This window comes from Patiria miniata, unplaced genomic scaffold (genome assembly GCF_015706575.1).
Source record: "Patiria miniata isolate m_02_andy unplaced genomic scaffold, ASM1570657v1 HiC_scaffold_6, whole genome shotgun sequence".
NCBI lineage: Eukaryota > Metazoa > Echinodermata > Asteroidea > Valvatida > Asterinidae > Patiria > Patiria miniata.
Window position 1 is genome coordinate 17,067,957 of NW_024037073.1, and position 18,969 is coordinate 17,086,925.

The 18,969-nt window shown below is 41.1% G+C and overlaps 1 protein-coding gene across 2 annotated transcripts; it reads right to left on the reverse strand.

Moving 5' to 3' along the window:
• Positions 1-7,567: 7,567 nt before the first annotated feature.
• Positions 7,568-18,067, reverse strand: LOC119742447 (solute carrier family 35 member E2A-like). 2 transcript variants are annotated; one of them, XM_038218375.1, is made up of 8 exons: positions 17,854-18,067; positions 14,392-15,100; positions 13,283-13,418; positions 11,865-12,113; positions 10,493-10,546; positions 9,536-9,605; positions 8,381-8,511; positions 7,568-7,812 (listed from the first exon to the last, which is right to left on the reverse strand). In XM_038218375.1, exons 2-8 carry the CDS (start codon positions 14,930-14,932, stop codon positions 7,608-7,610), a joined length of 1,386 nt encoding a protein of 461 aa, XP_038074303.1. In that variant the 5' UTR covers positions 14,933-15,100; positions 17,854-18,067; the 3' UTR covers positions 7,568-7,607. The 2 variants fall into 2 exon arrangements, with proteins under 2 accessions (XP_038074303.1, XP_038074304.1); XM_038218376.1 differs by lacking the exon at positions 17,854-18,067 and adding an exon at positions 17,077-17,141.
• Positions 18,068-18,969: the final 902 nt, after the last annotated feature.

The following is an 18,969-nucleotide window of genomic DNA, read 5'->3' on the forward strand; positions in this document are numbered from 1 at the left end:
AATTCGACGTTTACGCGCACGGGAAGACTCCAAAGATGTACGAGTTTGAGTCCGCGTTGGTGGCTTGCAGTTGGACGGCCGACTCGAAGGTAAATATCTCAAGGTTTGCTTGTGAAGTTGGAGGTATTTTTGTGTCACAAAAAATAGCGGGAAAACATTCTGAGCTGTCACCCATAACTAGCTGTTGACCCTGCATGCTCTCGGTAATTTTCCAACGCGTAATGATAATGGTGGTGAAAACATTCCAGGGTCTTCTTTGCGCTGCATTGGGCCTAACTACTTGCTGTGTATTTCTCCGCATACTTGTTTTCTCCCCTTAGACCTATCTAAGCATAATGCCACCATTTCATAATGAATGAAAATTGTAAAGTAAAGGGGAAAACTTAATTTTGAAGGAATATTTTTCATATCCAGACGAGTAGCATCAACTTCATTAATAAAAGGCCCTATTTTTTGTAAGACGGCGAGGCATTCGAGTAGTCTGGTTCCTTGTCCCCATTGTCATTTGGACCCATATTTTCCGGGCGTGGCGGGAAACAGTCTAGCATTAGAGGCGGTATCACTGATCTCAGTGGGCGGTACCGTGACGTAGCATGCACGCGTGCTCGCGTGGCCTGTATTTCATTGGTCAGAAGTCATGATGTAGGTGACGTCTAATCGTCGATCTAGCCAATTTGATCGGACGGAGTCAAGGAGCATATAAACAATGAGCAGACGAAAAATTGCGTAGTGGCTGCATCCGCTTTCTGTGGGCTGAATTTGACTGGTCACAGTGCTTGCTTGAATATATCTGACTGTTGGTGACTAACTGGTGCAGCGGCGTAGCTACGGGGGGGGGGGGGGGGGGGGGCGGAGGGTGTATGCACGAATAAAAAAGTCGCTCCCCCCCCCTATTTCAGCTTTCATTTCCAGAAATTTGCCGACCTTAATTTTATTTTCTTTGATGATTTGTTGTTTGAATATGACAGTGATATGAGCCAGTGAGCACACTGTTCGCACAAATGTTTTCAGTGATGAAATTTTCGGGTCATAATTATTAATTTGAACATGAAACCTCTAAAACTGAACACACAGTGTCAACCTGAAATGGCATCGCAGCAAAAGCGCCCTCGGTTGTCAGGGAAAAGCACGGAAGCTTTTAAATGTCTAAAGAGGGGCACTTTTTAATAAAACAAACCAAAAGGGGTGTCACATAGTTTTCATACATTTTAGTGGAGAAAGTTGTACAAAATATGTTCCCAGGTAAAAGTCATCACATGCACCCTTTAAAACAGTATAATTATTAAACAAAAAGAAACTAAAAACAGCAACTAGATTTGGTCAGGAATGTATTTTGTTCATACTAATTTCTTTATTTGAAATCAAGTTGTGCAAGCATGGGGACAGTTCAGATTTTATGCAATAAAAATGAAGTGGGTAAGTCAAACAATAGCAACTACAACGCTTATGCAATAGTGTTCCATGCAGGGGCGTAGCCAGGGTTATCACCATATCAGGCAAGGGGGGGGGCTCTGGATGTTACGGCAATTTCTGTTAAACCTGTTAACCATGGCCAATTCTAGGACTTACAACTTCCAGTTTGGGGGGGGGGACAATTTTTTTATGGGGCGGCCTGCCCCTCCGCCTTGGCTACGCCGCTGGTCCCATGCATGTACAGATTATGCCTCGTTTTGTGTACATGTACACTTGTTATACGGGGTGGATAAAAAAAACCGAAACCGAGATATTATAGCTAATTGAAACAGAAGTAGGGCACATGTGAATCAAAGGGAGATGAATCTCCTCTTTAAAATGACAACCTGATCATGTCGTTACATTCACGGTTGACTGAGCAGTGACCAATTTTATGAAAGGGTCTATTAAGAGAATTGCGCCACTTTTCAATTGTGGTTTTCTTGCGGCGTCATTTGTCACAGTGTGAAAGGCTATGGTTGCCAATCCAGCCAGGTGGGAAAAAAAAGAGATTTCACCATGAAAAGTGGTGCAATTCTCTAAATACACCCTTTCATAAAATTGGTCGCTGCTCAGTCAACCGAGAATGTTAGGACACGATCAGGGTGTCATTTTAAAGAGGAGATTCAACCCTAACAGAGGATATCTCCCTTTGATTCACATGTGCCCTACTTCTGTTCCAATGAGCAATAATATCTCGGTTTCGTTTTTTTTTTATCCAGCCTGTATAATAAAACTCTTTTACCTCATTGCATATTAGAAAAAGGGCATCTCAGTATTATCAAATAATTATTTTAAAAGCTGCGGAAAGTGAGAACCAGTATATCCCTGATAAAACTCAGACAAAATCGTACACATAAAATACCACATTTAAAGTAATTAACGTCTCACTGGCATCCACAGGTTCACTATACTTGGACTCATTACATGGTGCAATCTCTACAAATACATTGGAAATAGACTTCTCTTAAAACATAATTGATCTCATATTTAAACGTTTCCAAGCTGTCAATTTGTTCACCCTGTCTGTTGCACATAGATACATCATTTTAGCACTCGCAACTTTCACTTCCACCAACATCAAAAAAACATACTACATGCATGTTGTGCAAAAGAGAGTGATGATGTTAAATCCAAAACACCGGAGGAGGAATGTTCCAAGTTTACTTGCAAATTTGAAAGTATGCAAAATCTGTGCTCACACTGGGTATAACTTAGTGGTGGGAGGAATCGGAGATTTCAAAATACGGTTATCCTAATTTATTTCAAACCGAATACTGGTTATCCGATTTCAGCAGAAGTTCCCATCCAGCTCGCGGTCACGCAACCAAAACAGACAAGTGAGGTGCCACATGAAATGCCCAATGACTGGGTATAGTTTTCAGGATTCAGTGACCAATGGGCCTTTACAAAAACACTCCAGAGCTGTAATGTTGAAGTGTTGGGAACTCTCTGATAAATAGAATGGGCAGGCTTTTCATCAAGGGTGTGAGTGACCACTGATAAAAGGAGCTGAAAAAAAGCTGAAATTTGGAAATCATCCATAATTTATACACATCAAATGAGGGGAAAAAAACTGGAATCCAAATAAATAAAGCTGAAATCAGCTATAAAGATGAGATTTCACACCCCTGATTCATATACCAAGAAGACCATTAGCAAGTGAATGCAGTTACAATCCGAGACCATGGAGCAAAATGGGGGATGTTTCAGTTGGTTTCTTTAGCATGTGTCACCGAAAAAAATGGAAGGCTTACATTTTTTAAGATTGGTTCAAATATCCGGTTTCCAAAATCAAAACTGAACAGTGAATTTCAACCGAATTTTGAAAAAGCCGATTTTATATCCCTCCACTAGTTTAAATTTATGTCCTGTCAACATATACACGCCCTAGAGCTGCCTTGTACCCGAATCTGCCTTATGTTCTGTTCTCACAAAATTAATATCAACAACAAAAATAAATCATCAGAAATGCAACCGGAGGATGTGATAAGCTGGTGATATGCCAAAAATTACTCTGAAAAAAAACCAAAAAAAACACGAAACTGTTCCTTATAGCTAACATCATTTATAAAGCAAAAACAAATACACTGTAATTTTAACTTAGAACAAAAGAAGAGGAAAATATTGCAACCTGACGCCACTTCAGCGGTTGTGTACAAAGTCTACGGAGAGTCGCGAAAATTGTCTAAGTATTTCCTAACAAAATCGGAAATGTTTCTCAGTCCCAGATTCATGTCTTATCATCATTTTTGCAATTAGTGACCTCCATTGAGATGATACATGAAGAAAAAGTGGCGTCAGGTTGCGACATTTTTTTCCCAGAAGAAAACATTCAGTGTCAATGACAAAAGCTAAACACAAAATTCAGAACAATATTTTAAAATACTTAGAATATGCATGCAAATGAGCACCACCATGACATTTCAACTTGTTTTATTTTTTTTAAAAATAAATCAAGACTGCTCAAAAATTGACTGAACCTTGCCGTTTTAAAATAGCAATATTTCCAATTTTTTTTATTCCACCACTGTAAGCGCTGTGCGTATAAAATGTTACTCCAAGAATGGAAAATGCACAAAAAGTGACTGATCCTTCCTTTTTTTAAAATAGCAACATTTCAGAGTTGTTCGTTTTGTTTCGTTTTCCTCCACGGTATGTGCTGTGCGATTGAAATATTAGTCCAAGAATGCAAAATGAAAAAGCTCTGAGGTGAAACGTGGTATGGTGGAATCAACGAGGCCTCATCCACACCAGGCTCCCATATGAAAAACATGCGAAAAACAAACTTTGACATCATTTCGTCTAACGGTCTTTTCCCTGAGTTGAAAATGTTAATTCGTTCTGAGCAGACAGTTAAGTGATAGAATACTGACAATAGTACGGCAGATAGGTGATGGAAATGTGTCTTTTCCAAAAGTGTGTCATTTGGCACACAAGCAGAGTTTGTCACGAGAAAGATATTTGACTATAGGGCCATCACAGATTTGTCCTTTGAACAAAGTACAGGGCGAATAAAAAAAGCGAAACCCAAATGTCGGGACCATTGTTTTAGTGAAGTTCTGCATGTAGCACTTCCAAAATCTAAGATATGAAAGCCCAATTCATAAGCTTTCTTTTAGTGCAAAATCATTTAAATCACTCATGTATTTTTCAAGTTACGGAGTTTTAAACACAACCACCGTTTTAAAGTTCTGTCCACGGATCACAAAAGGTCAATCTTTCAGCAAAACGAAAACAATTCACACACACATACTTATGTGATTTGTTTTCGTTTTGGTGAAAGAACACTAAACTTTTTTGTGATCCAAGGACAGAACCTTAAAACGGCGGTTGTGTTTAACACTCCCGTAACTTGGAAAGTACATGAGTGATATGAATGATTCTTGTACTAAAAGAAAGCTTATGAATTGGGCTTTCATATCTTAGATTTTGAAAGTGCTAAATGCAGAACTTCACTTAAACAATGGTTTCGACATTTGGGTTTCGTTTTTTTGACTCGCCCTGTATAGGTTGAATAACAAGCAATGGCAGCCATTTTGAAAATTAAAAAAATTGCTTGTTATTCTACCTTTCTTTTTTCAAATGACAATCTTTCTTATGACATACTGGGACTGTGTGCCAAATGTAATAAATAATTATAATAATAATTTGGGAGGCTAATCATCATTACTCGCAGCTGGTATGCTGAATTGCGAAGGACGCGGCTACAACGTGGTCGGGCCGCTGGCACGTAACGGCGCCTATGGCTGCCGGCCACATCGACCCATATATGACCACGGAGCCCAGCCTGAGATCGAAAGTGTTTGATTTTTCCGGAGGGAGGAAAACCGGAGGGCCCGGAGAAAAACCCTCGTGGCACAGGAGAGAACCAACACACAACTCTACTCACATGTGATCCGCGGCCAGGATTCGAACCGTGGTCACCTTGGTGAGAGGCGAGCGCTTTACGCACAAGCCACCCATGCCACCCCTGCTTGTCAAATGCACCATTCTCCAAATATCTCCCCTATCTGCCTTACTAAACGATTATACGAGAATTGGGTGATACTAAGAATCCAGATCAAAATGAGAGGTAGAAGAAAACATAAAAGCACCATGATTTCAAGAAACTCTGAATATATCAAATATATATATCTCGGTAACATTTGATTCTTGCAGTGCTATGTATGTAATTAAAATCTGAAAAGCCATTCGCTTTCCGGAGAAAGACTGTCAGCATTTCATTGTTGACTTTGGGCTTACATAATAAAGTAAATTAAAGGTACATGTAATCAAGAACAAAAGTGAACGAAAACAGAAATGAAACAAAACAGTAAAGGTTGTCTATGACCTGGCCTACATCCGGGTACCGAAAAGTCAGTGTTGCCATTGTAGTAGGCAAGATTGTATAGCGCCGCGCGCAGTATACTTTTATGCGTATGATTTTTCCCAGGTCTGCATCGTGACTCTTGGTATAAACCCTGGCTGCATGGCATATACAGGGTGAGAAAAAAAACAACGAAACCCAAATGTCGGGACTATTGTTTTAGTGAAGTTCTGCATGTAGCACTTTCAAAATCTAGGATATGAAAGCCCAATTCATAAGCTTTCTTTTAGTACAAGAATCATTCAAATCACTCATGTACTTTTCAAGTTACAGAGTTTTAAACACAACCACCGTTTTTCAAGTTCTGTCCACCGATCACAACAAAGTTTAGTGTTCTTGCAGCAAACCAAAAACAAATCACATAGGGATGTGTGTGAATTGTTTTTCCTTTTGCTGAAAGAACGCACACCTTTTTTTGTGATCCGTGGACAGAACTTTAAAACGGTGGTTGTGTTTAAAATTCCGTAACTCGAAAAGTACATGAATGATTTGAATGATTCTTGTACTAAAAAGAAAGCTTATGAATTGGGCTTTTACATCATTAATTTTGAAAGTGCTACATGCAGAACTTCACTAAAACAATGGTCCCAACATTTGGGTTTGGTTTTTTTTTTACTCACCCTGTATACTTTTATGCGTATGATTTTTCCCCAGGTCTGCATCATGACTTTTGGTATGAACCCTAGCTGCATGGCATATTCAGGTTTGAAGCTTTCTGACTAACACCCCTTGAACAAGGATACCGATGAATTGGGGAACCGTCAACATAGAGCTAGATAGCTCAGTTGGTAGAGCACCGGAACGGTAATCCGAGGGTTGCAGGTTCAAGCCCCGCTCCAGTCAATTTCTTTGGTCAACTTTTCAAAACATTTTTATAATTCCCCCAAGTCAGTTTCCCTTTGTGATTCAGTTGAACAAATTGTTTGTGTCAGACACAGCCTCTTAATAGATGTCAAGTCTAGTTTCCAGTTTACTGGACTTGAAACAAGAGTTTTCAGATGCCAGTGTCCCGACCAATTTGCACTGGTGGTGTGCAGATTGCTGAACTCAGCCTACAACGCAGCCCCAATACCTGTCTCTCAGATAAAGAGTCTGATAATGTCTGGCGTGTCTTTGTCTTTTTCACCTCTGACCTTGGGGTTTCCACTTGTGCACACAATAGGTAATGCATTCCAGACGGTGTGCATACTTTTGAAGAAAACCAATCAGACTAGGAGAAAAGTGACACCATTGACCCTAACTCCCTAGGCCTTTTTGCTAGGATGTAGCCTCAATCCTGCAAAATCCTCGAATTGACCTCATGGAAAAATAGCATATAGCCTCAATCCTGCAAATTCCTCCATTATTTTTAGAATATGGTCCGTGGAGAGGTGACCACTGCCTGAATCCTGCAAAATCCTGCGGCAGTGACTTTCAATATGTTGAGGCTTGGCCGGTGACATCCTGGAGCAGTACGGAGGATTTCAAGCATAATCCAGGCCTATATTTATGCATGGCTGAGCAAAAACAACACAAGGTCCGGCCCAAGACTTTGACAAAGTGCATCCTACCAAATCAGTAACACACTTTTGCCATGTAACCTCAGTCCTCCAATTCCTCCACTTTGGCGAAGAGGATTTTGAAGGACTCAGGGCAGTTAGGGTTAAGGTGCAAAGCAACCAGAGGCTCTGAGAGCATTGCCTCTTCTCATGACATGAGATCAGGTTTCCAGTCATAAAACACACCAAACGACTATTAATAAAAAACTAATGGGGAAAATAGCGCCCCCATAAGGCTGCGCACAACATCAGACTGGAGAGGAGAGAGGAATGCTGCCCTCACCGGGACCATCCTGCGCTTGCCGGTTCTGCTCGTACTCACGAGCGCGGTTGTACAGGAAGACGCCGAGAACGACGATGATGGTGCCCACGCCGCTGAGCACCGTGACTGGGTTATGGAAAACCAGGATAGAAAGCCAGATGAGAAGCGCCCTCTTGAATGTGTTCGCAACGCTGTCAGAAAAAGAAAAAAAAAAATAATTAAGAAAAATCACTCCATTATGTAGACCGTCCACGGTAACAAAAGCGCCCTCTCTCGTTTGTGCTGGGAGCCCATGGGAGAGACATTTGTACGCATTGGCATATGATGCTTCACGGATACCACTTCTGCGAAGACGCTACTGGTTTGTGCACATTTAACAGACAAAACAGAGCACTTTATAGACGTCAGGGAATTGTCAGGTCAGGGAACCAGACTAGCTGGCTTGCACCTGTTCACAGATGTGTAACCGATTACAACAAAAAAAGAGCACTATAAACTAAATTTAGAAAATTGGGGGCAGTATTTGAAAAAAGTCATATGTTTCCAACGATGATCGGCCGACCATCATTGCAAATTGATAAAAAAAAAATCCAATTCTCTTGAAAATGACAGCACACCAGGTGCCATGATTTCACAGGATGCTTGAGATTATTATTCACTTACAGTCAGGTACGGTATTTCATAATAATTTGGTAGTTCTATTTTTTTATGTTTGCATATGTTGTGTATTACCTTTTAGTGCATGGATTTCTGACTCACCTATGCGTTACCGGTGATATACGACCCATGAGGGCGTACGCTGTTATACTTTGAAGGTGGAAAAAGACGCCATCGAGGACTAGAGCCATGACCAATACTTGATCAGGAAGACCATTCTTAAAAGGGTTGTCCTATTTGTGTCAAAAAAAATACAACAAAAAAAGTCAATCTCAACGTTTAATATAAGAAAATTGTGAAGTGACTTTAACCCTAACTCCCTAGGCCTTTTTGCTAGGATGTAGCCTCAATCCTGCAAAATCCTCCAATTTGGCCTCATGGAAAAATAGCATATAGCCTCAATCCTGCAAATTTCTCCGTTATTTCTTGAATATGGTCCATGGAGGGGTGACCACTGCCTGAATCCTGCAAAATCCTCCGGCTGTGACTGTCAATAGGCTGAGGCAGAGGCAGTGACATCCTGGAGCAGTGCGGAGGATGTCAAGTATAATCAAGGACTAAATTTATGCACGGCTGACCATAAACAACACAAGGTCCGGCCCAAGACCTTGACGCAGTGCGTACTCCGAAATCAGCAACGCACTTTTGCCATGTAACCTCAATCCTGCAAATTCCTCCAATTTGCAAAAAGGATTTTGGAGGATTCAGGGCGGTTAGGGTTAATATAAGAAAATTGCGTAGTGACTTTAAAGTTAATTTTACATGTTGATTTTGAGCTGTACAGGGTGTGTCCCAAAAAAAGGAAGCCCACATGTAAATGTCAATTATAAAAAATCTAATAAATATTTTCAAATAAGTTAAAGATCATGCGAAACAACAATGTGTCCTCTTTCCGATGATACCTCGATTGTGTGTCTGTGGCCACGGATGACTGAGCATTCGTTGTTATTCTGTCAAAGGTCAAAACCTGCTCTGGTTTTATTATACATTGTACATGTTTAATAGTGACATCATTTCGGCCTCTTTATCTGTTGCATCTAGCCCATATAAAGCTGTTTTGTCATTGCCTGAGTCCAATGGCGGCCATTTAAAAAAAATAACTGGCGGCCATCTTGAAAATAGCCCGGTCGGGCGGCCATTTTGGAGGGGAAAAAAAGGGCCTCCCACTTCCTTTTTTTCAAAAAGGCAGAAAGCTAAACATGTTTGTTTTTTTATTTCACCTTATATCATGGATAACTTGCAATTCTAGGTACTCACTAAAAATAACCAGGAGGGTACCAGAAGCACCACTGCAGCTGTGCTGGTGTAGAACTGAAGCTCTGGGGGACTAAATTGGATTGGAAGAGAGAACTTGTATTGTAGATGTACATATGTATCTCCAACATGTTCAAATGGTTTCCAACAGAACTTGGCAAAGGCAGTAATCGTGCCATTTCTATAATTCCACACACTTTGAGTTGGTGTGTTTTAGTTCTGTGTTCCTACAGTGATCAATTCATGAATTACACAAATAATGAGTATAATCCACAGAGCTATATTAAATTACTAGAGCGCTAACTCCTCCTTCTTGCGCGCGGAGACGTTTTGAAGCTGTTTTTGGTGCAGACATGTTGAATTCATGTTCGTGTTTGTAGAACATAATGAAATTAGATGGATTGAATTTTAAAAGTGTACTCTAAATGCAATGTAAACAACTTAAGTGCGTCACGACGGTTCAAAAAAAATGTCACGGCGAAAAACATCTGCAGCAGAAACGCACACGTGTTGTGCAGTTTGCGCAGAGCAAAATGAAAGGCTTATTTGCTGATTGTGCGTTTCGGTTTGGGCGTATCGGCTTCGGTAACGTACCTGTATAAAATACAAACGCAGATATGCAAATAGCCGTACAAAAGCCGTACAAAATTTCGAGTTTTCCATAGGCTTGTGCACAAACATGGATGCGCCCAGCAGGCATCACTTTGTACATGAGTCAGCGCTCTAGTGATTTAATATAGCTCTATGGTATAATCAAACAACAAGGAACATAAGTATGTAATTTTTTTAAATTTTTTTTCATCAGTGCACCACCAACAGGCTTTGTATCATCAACAGGATGTTATTTTGTTCACAAAAAGCAGCGGAAAGCCTTGACAATCAGCGTTTTGGAATTAACGTGGAATAAATAGCCAATTTGTTTTCCCCAGTGTCTTCTGCATATTCCTGACTTGGTCTTACCTGTATCTATGGGAACTGCCACTTAAAAGCTTTTTGGAGAACACGTTTTGTAGACTGTTGGCGAAAAAGAGAAGGAATTTAAAAACCCATGGATAAAACTGCAGAAGGGGAATATAATAAGGGAAAATCGGCAGTAATTTTGTGCAAACCCGACCGAAACTGTCAGGTCAGGTCGATTTGTCCATAATTTCAGTCGGGTTGGGTCGGCTTCGGTTTTGCGTCAGTTAGGCCATCTTGTCAAAAACCCAAATAAACCGAAAAAAGACCCCAAACAGTTTGGAAATTCATGCAGTGCAATTAAAACAGATTTATTGTGCCTGGTACGACCAATGTTAACCCACCGCGCGAGTGTGCATGTGGTTTGTGGTCCATCGTGTAGGCAGTACTGGTAGGTAACGTTACGAGTCTTCACCATGCTAAACCATATGATTCAGTTACTGAGAGATGACAATTTGCACGCGAGGCGGGTAAGTTCAGGCACAAAAAGCAGACACAGTTGCCCAGGCCAGATACTCGGGGTTTTTCCTGTGTCTTTTCTGTTTCGGGCGGCTTCGGGTCGGGTTTTGCTTGAATTTGGGTCGGGTAGGGTTCAGATTTGGGGAATTCAGATCGGTTTTGGTTCGGATTTGGTTTACATCTGATATGGCACAATTATTGCATTTAAACTTTCAAAAGGGCATCAAACCGCACTGAAAAGCACCTGTACTACATTGTACTACATTGTATTACATTGTATTACATTGTATTACATTGTATTACATTGTATTACATTGTATTACATTGTATTACATTGTATTCCCTGATGAATCCAATATAGGGCTTGCTCTGATCTGGCCTACATCCAGTTACCGGAAAGTCAGCGTCACCATTTTAGTAGGCAAAGATTGTACATGTGTAGCGCCGCACGCATTTGGCAGTAGGCAAGCCTTCTAAGCTGTGTTGGAAGGCAAAAAAACTGTGAGAAAAACACAGAGCCAACACCCAGTGCTGGGCGGCACGATTGTCAACCGCACAAGGCACAGGTGGTGACCATTACGCCTTTTGATAAAGAATTAACAGTTAGTTTACGTGAAATAAGCCCTATTGTCTAAATTACAATGCACGACGTGATTACTAGCCAAACGCTTGCCTACTGCAATGGTGGCCAATCACAGGGAAACCGGACAGTCACATGGTGCTATGATGTCATATGATCGGCACCCTATACCGAACAGTACTTGGATAGTTTTGGGTTGTACAGGGAGCAACAGTAATGGATTTAAAATGCTACCATCCTTAATCGTAAACATCATTTCAAAACCTAGTAGTGGATTTTGAATGATCTGGGAGGCAAAAGGTTTGTTCTGAGGCAGATCGTTAATGTATCACTCACCAGTCCACTAAATTTGTTGCTATGGCAGCAGAGAAGCCAATCGCCGTGAAGCTCAGCTCGTAGCAGCTGGTCAACGCCAGGCCGCCCATGACGGGTAACAGCGAAAGGTTGACCCACAGCCCCGTGCGCTCCCTCAGCATCAGCCACGCGATGATCACGGTGAAGAGCGGGGCCGAGCTCTTGATGGTCTCCGTGAAGGAGACAGCAATGTGCTTCAGGCTGACCAGGCCTAAAAGAACAGTCAGAAATCTGCAGAAAAGGGGGGGGGGGGGGTTTGAACTTGTTTATTCTATTGGCCATGTGCAAGAACAATAAAGGGCAGTGTCTGCCTTACTCTATAGCCAATCAATGAAGTACATGTATTAGTGGCAATTTGGATGAATCAAAATCAATTTTCTTCCTTCAAATTTGTTAAAGGTAGAGTATATCATTTGCAGCTTTCCAAAATGTAACTGACGAAGTAATTGCTTGGTTTAAAGATAGTAATGCCACTATTAAAACTCCCTGTGAACTTATTCTTTCTGGCATGCTGTCCTTTTGAAAAAGAAAAACAATAAAAGGCATTCATTTTAAGGATGCGTCTAAAGACGTATATTTGGAAATTTCCATTAGTAGCTCGATTTTGATTTGGCAAAGCGTTGAATGAGTGGCACAAGCATTGACACGACGCAAACGCGCCGGTCCAGGTATGTCATGCACACTGGTGCATGGCCTGGACGATCATTGAGCGTAACGATGAAAGCGTGTCGATGTCTGAGCTGTAATGTGTGAGTTCAACTCCGTGCGTACTCATCAGCTGATCATCAGGCCTTCGTTACGTGAGATCCTCTCAACGCAATGCCTTGTACAGTGAATGAAACAAGTTCTAAAGCTTGAAACGTCTAATAATAATTGTGCTTATATAGCGCTTTCCATTGTATCAACGATCTCAAAGCACTTTGCAATTATTACCCCATTCATCAGGCCATTGGACCACGCGGCAGCCGATATCAGCGCTCAATCGGTCCTCGACCCTCACAGGTACCCATTTGTACTCCTGGGTGGAGAGAGGCAATTGTAGTTAAGTGTCTTACTCAAGGACACAAACACCATGTTCCCAGTACGGTTCGAACCGACGCACCTTTGTCACATGTTTGTACATGAGTCAAACACCGTAACTACTGGACCATGGCATTCTAGTGATAACGACGGTCTAGTGTCTACGACCCCTCAGCCCCCCCCCCCCCCCACCAAGTCCATAACAAGTTCTGTCAAGAGCAAATCACAAGTCCATTCACAAGTTCAGTCACAAATAAGGTGTGAATGAACAATAACAATATGGAATGACTTTGTCAAGGTTCATTTGAATACAGCTTGTGAGTTGAATTGGGAATGCAGGACTTATGATGGACTCGACTACATCCCTGACGCAGACCCACCTCATAATGCCAAGGCCGATCATGTTCCATAGGAACCCTTTTGGCCTCTCGTCTTGGCTCTTGTGGCGGTAGAGGCAGCAAGGAATGTACATCTTACAGAAGCCGCAGACGGTGGTCACTAGCATCTGGGTTGAACCTTTGAAAGCAATGGAAAAAGACTACATTTAACCTTACCCCTTTGCTTAATAGCCACAGCCTCCTGATGAAACTGAAAACAGGCAAATGTATGCAAAAGCTTTAAATCCAACAACATGTAGATTTATCAATTCCTAAAGTTACTTTCACAAATCAATCCAACCTGGTTAGCTCACTGTTCCATTTCATGGGTGTTTTAAGGTTGAAGCTTTAACCCTAACCGCCCTGAATCCTTCAAAATCCTCTTTGCCAAAGTGGAGGAATTTGGAGGATTGAGGTAACATGGCAAAAGTGCGTTACTGATTTCATAGGATGCACTTTGTTTAGGTCTTAGGCCGGACCTTGAATTCTTTTTACTCAGCCGTGCATAAATATAGGCCTGGATTATGCTTGAAATCCTCCGTACTGCACCAGGATGACACTGGCCAAGCCTCAACATATTGACAGTCACTGCCACAGGATTTTGCAGGATTCAGGCAATGGTCACCCCTCCACGGAACATATTCAAGAAATAATGGAGGAATTTACAGGATTGAGGCTATATGCTATTTTTCCATAAGGCCAATTGGAGGATTTTGCAGGATTGAGGCTACATCCTAGCAAAAAGGCTATAAGGAGTTAGGGTTAAGGTTTCAATTTTTGAAAATAAATTGACAACCAGGGCCTTCATGTAAGATAAACCTTCATGTAAGATTCACACACGCATTTTGCTAGCTCTATTGGCGGCCGGAGCCCAGAGGGCATGCGAACTACCTGAGTGCGACTCTTGGTGCCACCTCAGAAAAACGACTGTCGCCGGATTAGTTTACAAATGCTTGTGCAACCCAAAACCTTCAGATTTGGAATACACACTTTAGTCAAAGAAAATACTGAAACACTGCTTGTTTCCATCAGCACTGCAAGGCGTCCCTTACCAAGACTGTTTTCACAGAAACAGGAAAGTTTCTAAGTCTCCGAGTTGCCCCATAACTTACCCAGCATCCCAGGCTCCCCACCGAGCATGCTCAGTATGTATTTGTTCAGAAACAGCGTGCAGAAGCTGAAGAAGTACCACAGCACAAGATAGGCCATCGCCCTGAAGGTCAAGAGGTTGTCCTGCTGCGATCGGCTCTTCCTGGGACGCAGTCGCGAACGGAGGGTCTTAAAATCACCAGCCCTGGACGGTGCCGAGGCAAAATTCGCAGTTTTGAGATTTGAGCCAGAGTGGTTCAACGTGGGCGACGTCGGTGGGGTGTGCGATACGTGGCGAGGGGAGCTCGTCGCATCATCCTTCCCGCCGTTGACCTGCCGAATATCCGACGAGGATAGCGAAAGGGCTAGCGATGACGACGAGGACTTAGCGGCCGATCCGTTCCCCGAGTGAAAGCGCGTGCGGGATCCCTGCTTTTCCAGCGGGTGGGGGCGGTGTCTCGTGTCATTCTCGATACTGTACTCGGCCCCCGAGACCTGGTCCACTTGGGTCTGACCTTGAAGGGCAGTCTTATCCCCAACACCATTCAGCTGATGGGTTGCCATGAAGACACCTTATGTAGACGTTACGGCGACCGCAGGGGAACAATCCTCAGAATGTCCATCAGATCTGTAGAATTGTTGTTATTGTCATTTTCTGCATATGATACTCTCTCTCCTGAATCCAGCAACCACATCTATGCAGCTCATCACTTCAACTTGGTATACTTAGACCTGTGCATAAATGCAAACACATGATATTTTCTTAAGTACTACAACACACATTATATAAGAGGGTAATTTACAATTCTACTGGGGCAAAGGAAATAACTCGATAATTTTGCGCTGTCTCATAGAGTGGCGATTTCTTGCACTAGTATAAAAATAGTACTAGTATTGCCAAGTAAAAAAACCAAAAAAACAATTGAACATCCAGGTTTTTTTTTCAAAAATAGCAGGCTGAGGGCCTTTTTATTTTTTTCCAAGATGGCTGCCAAGTACTTAAATAAAAAATGGCCACCACCTTCGGTTCAAAATGACTGCCAGCTTTTAATTAGCTATCTTAAAGGGAATATACATCATTTGCTTTTGCTGTAATTTTCAGAAATGGATGGAATTGGGGGGTTGGAATTATAAAGCAAATATAGTTACACTGACTTTTTGGAGGTTTTGGGTTCGAAAATGCTATAAAAACCAAGAAAAACGATCATTTTCCTGTAGTCTGGTTCCCTGACTCCATATAAGAAGAAACAGAGCAGTTTACATACATTGGGGAATTGTAAGGTCAGGGAACCAGTCTAGCTGGCTCGTACCCGTTCATAGGTTTGTAATCGATTGCAGACAAGTGCAATGGTCAATTGGGGCCAGTATTTGAAAAAAAGCCAGTTGTTTCCAACGCTGATCGGCCGATCAGCGTTGGAAATTGATACAAAAATACCACTTTTCTTGAAAATGACAGTATACCAGGTGCCATAATTTTACAGGATGCTTTAGACTGTCATTTACCAACATCCTATTAAGGTATTTCGCAAAAACTTGGTAGTTTTATTTTCCGATGTTTGCAAATGTTGTATATTCCCTTTAATAGTAAGTAGAGTCAACTACAACCCAACTGCACGCGCGTTAATTGATTTTGTGTGACGTATTCTGTGCTGGGTCAAAGATTTTTGGTCCGTGTGTGAGTTTGAGCCGTTGCGCTGCAGACAAAAGTTTCAAAATCATTTACGTTTTTTCTCTTTTTAAAATTTGCTGGAATTCTCTTGAATGAACTATTTTTGGAAAAAGAAATAATACTTTATCAGAAAATATGCTTGATTCAGTTGGTTCTGGCTGAAAAAAAAATAGATTTTCTCGCATAATTTGTTTTTCGGGTGAAGCAGTTTTGATCGATTCGGAACTGATTGAACCGATCCGGAACTACATGTAGGAAAAGTGACATCGGTACTTTTGACGTCATAAAATCAAAATAAAAAGAGCTTAAATTTGGAAGATTATTTTGTAGTCTCTCCATCACTCAAGGTACACTTTTTAATCAATGTCACTTGAATTCGTGGAGTAGTTGAGCCGAAAGCAGCCTGAATGATGTCTGCTATCCGGAACTAGGAAAACGACTGTAGTGGTTGTTCGTTATAGTGATTGTGCATTATAATAGAATTCACTATTTTGGGAGCCTGTGGGGATGTTCGTTACAACCAAATGTTCGTTATAGTGGTGTTCGTTATAGCGGCGTTTCACTGTACTAAGGTTTACTTATGATCTGGATGAAACAGTTCATTCAAAACATAGGCCTAAATAAAGTGCAAGCACCCATGACAAGTAAAGTACGACCTGATTCATGCACACAACAGAAACGTTCGTAAAAACCAATTATTATGCGAGTTGACATATGGTCGACAGTACATTTAAATTATTAAACCATTAAACATGTACATGTACATGATGCATGAGTGACCATGTCTGTGATGATGATGACAGATGACATAATTATCATGATTATGAATGATCATGATGAACTGTCTATGAAGTGAAGTGAAACTGAAATAGAATCATGACTTGTCAAGGAAGTCAATCATTTCAAATGACAAGTATTTACATGTATAACATGCTACACGCTAGATTGTGTTCCTTCCTCCATGGTCAAATAAAAGCTACATCACATGCATAGCCTACATAACTTCAACCAATAATTCCTTGCAAATTAGTTAACTCACCATCCGGCATCCAGTGTACATCGTCTGGTCTGGACTCAGCGGACTGCATATGTATGTAAGCCCCCCTATGCCATACATGTATGTATATTTTGTAACCCGAGTTTTTAGATTTATAAAGGCAGTGGATATTTTGCCGGAGATGGCAAACCTTTAGTAAACGTTAGTTTGCCGGATATGCACTGAACATGCGCAGTTACTGTTGTTTTGTACTTAGTTAAACATTTTCCAGTGACAAATTTTAGTCTGGCTCCATGCCAATATTATCGTTGTAACCTCGTATTCACAAGATGGGATTCAGACCATTTTATAATTTCGGACTTTATTTCCCTTTTAAAAAAAATCCTCCAGAGCCACAAATCTGAAAAAGAAAATGTAATACTCTGCAATAAAATGTTTGAGACATGTTAAAATAATAAAAGAAGGATATTCTTATTTATTTGGGGATGGGAAAAAAAACCTTTAAAATGTGGCGGGGGTCGGGATCGAACCCAAGTCATCCCGCTCACTAGAGCTTTTGCTTAACCACTACACCAAACGTGCTACACGACTTTTGGTGGGAATTTAATAGATGTTATAATTCAGCCCTATCTTAAAGAGTACAGCGCCCTCTGTTGATATGGATTGCCGCCGGCAAACCTTTAGTAAACGTTAGTTTGCCGTCATACCTCCGGCAAAATATCCACTATCATTTATAAATGAGCCTGATGAGGCCTTTAAATTATGTAACAAAGTAAATTAAAGATTTCTAGCGCAATGCATATTCTCCTGCCTACTTACCATTATAAGAACAAGTGGAAGGGAGGGATTTTAAGGAACAAGTAAAACAGCTGTTGCTAGTTAGGCCTAATTAGCCAAACACACACATAGGCCTACAGCTAGCTGCCATTAATTTTTTTCATACAGTTCGCGATCGAGATCTGGCTCGAGCGCGGACGTGCATGCATTACGTATACTGATCGAAGGTACTCGTGCGTGGCATATCCACAGCGTAAATTTCCATGTAGGTCTACTGGTTACCAGTGTTCATCCACGTGTCAACAACAAACCAAACGGCAGAGGTCGCCCTCACCAAAATAAATTTGCCTACGGCGGCAAAATCACGACCAAGTTATAATGCCACCAGCCGATGCTGCACTATTGAAAAAAATTAACGACTCGTTTTCCGATGAATAATTCAAGAAATACAAGATGTATCAAACTGAAATTTCGTGCACTGATTTTCCACAATGTATGTCAGAGGTGTATTGAATATCATGAGAACCAGTGCAACAACAAAAATAATATGATCGTAACAATGTAATGTTTTACACGCGAAAAATCCACATTGACTTTCATTCGGATTGCATTTGTCGCGCTTAAAACACTGTATTGTTACGGTCAATACAGCTTCATTGTTTGACGGTTTCTTATGAAATAAAATCTCCTAATGTTAAACATAATGACAAATCACTACTCGAAAATTCTATTTAATACAATCTTGTATTTCTGGAGTTGTTGCCCCCCAAACGAGTTTGGTGGTAGATAATTATCGAGACCACTATTTATGTGGCGCGCCCTCTGCTGAAAGAATATTAAAGTGCGAGACCAGCCGATGCTGCACTATTGAACAAAATGAACGACTCGTTTTCCGATGAATAACTCAAGAAATACAAGATGTATTAAACTGAAATTTCGTGCACTGATTTTCCACAATGTATGTCAGAGGTGTATTGAATATCATGAGAACCAGTGCAACAACAAAAATAATATGATCGTAACAATGTAATGTTTTACACGCGAAAAATCCACATTGACTTTCATTCGGATTGCATTTGTCGCGCTTAAAACACTGTATTGTTACGGTCAATACAGCTTCATTGTTTGACGGTTTCTTATGAAATTAGATCTCCTAAT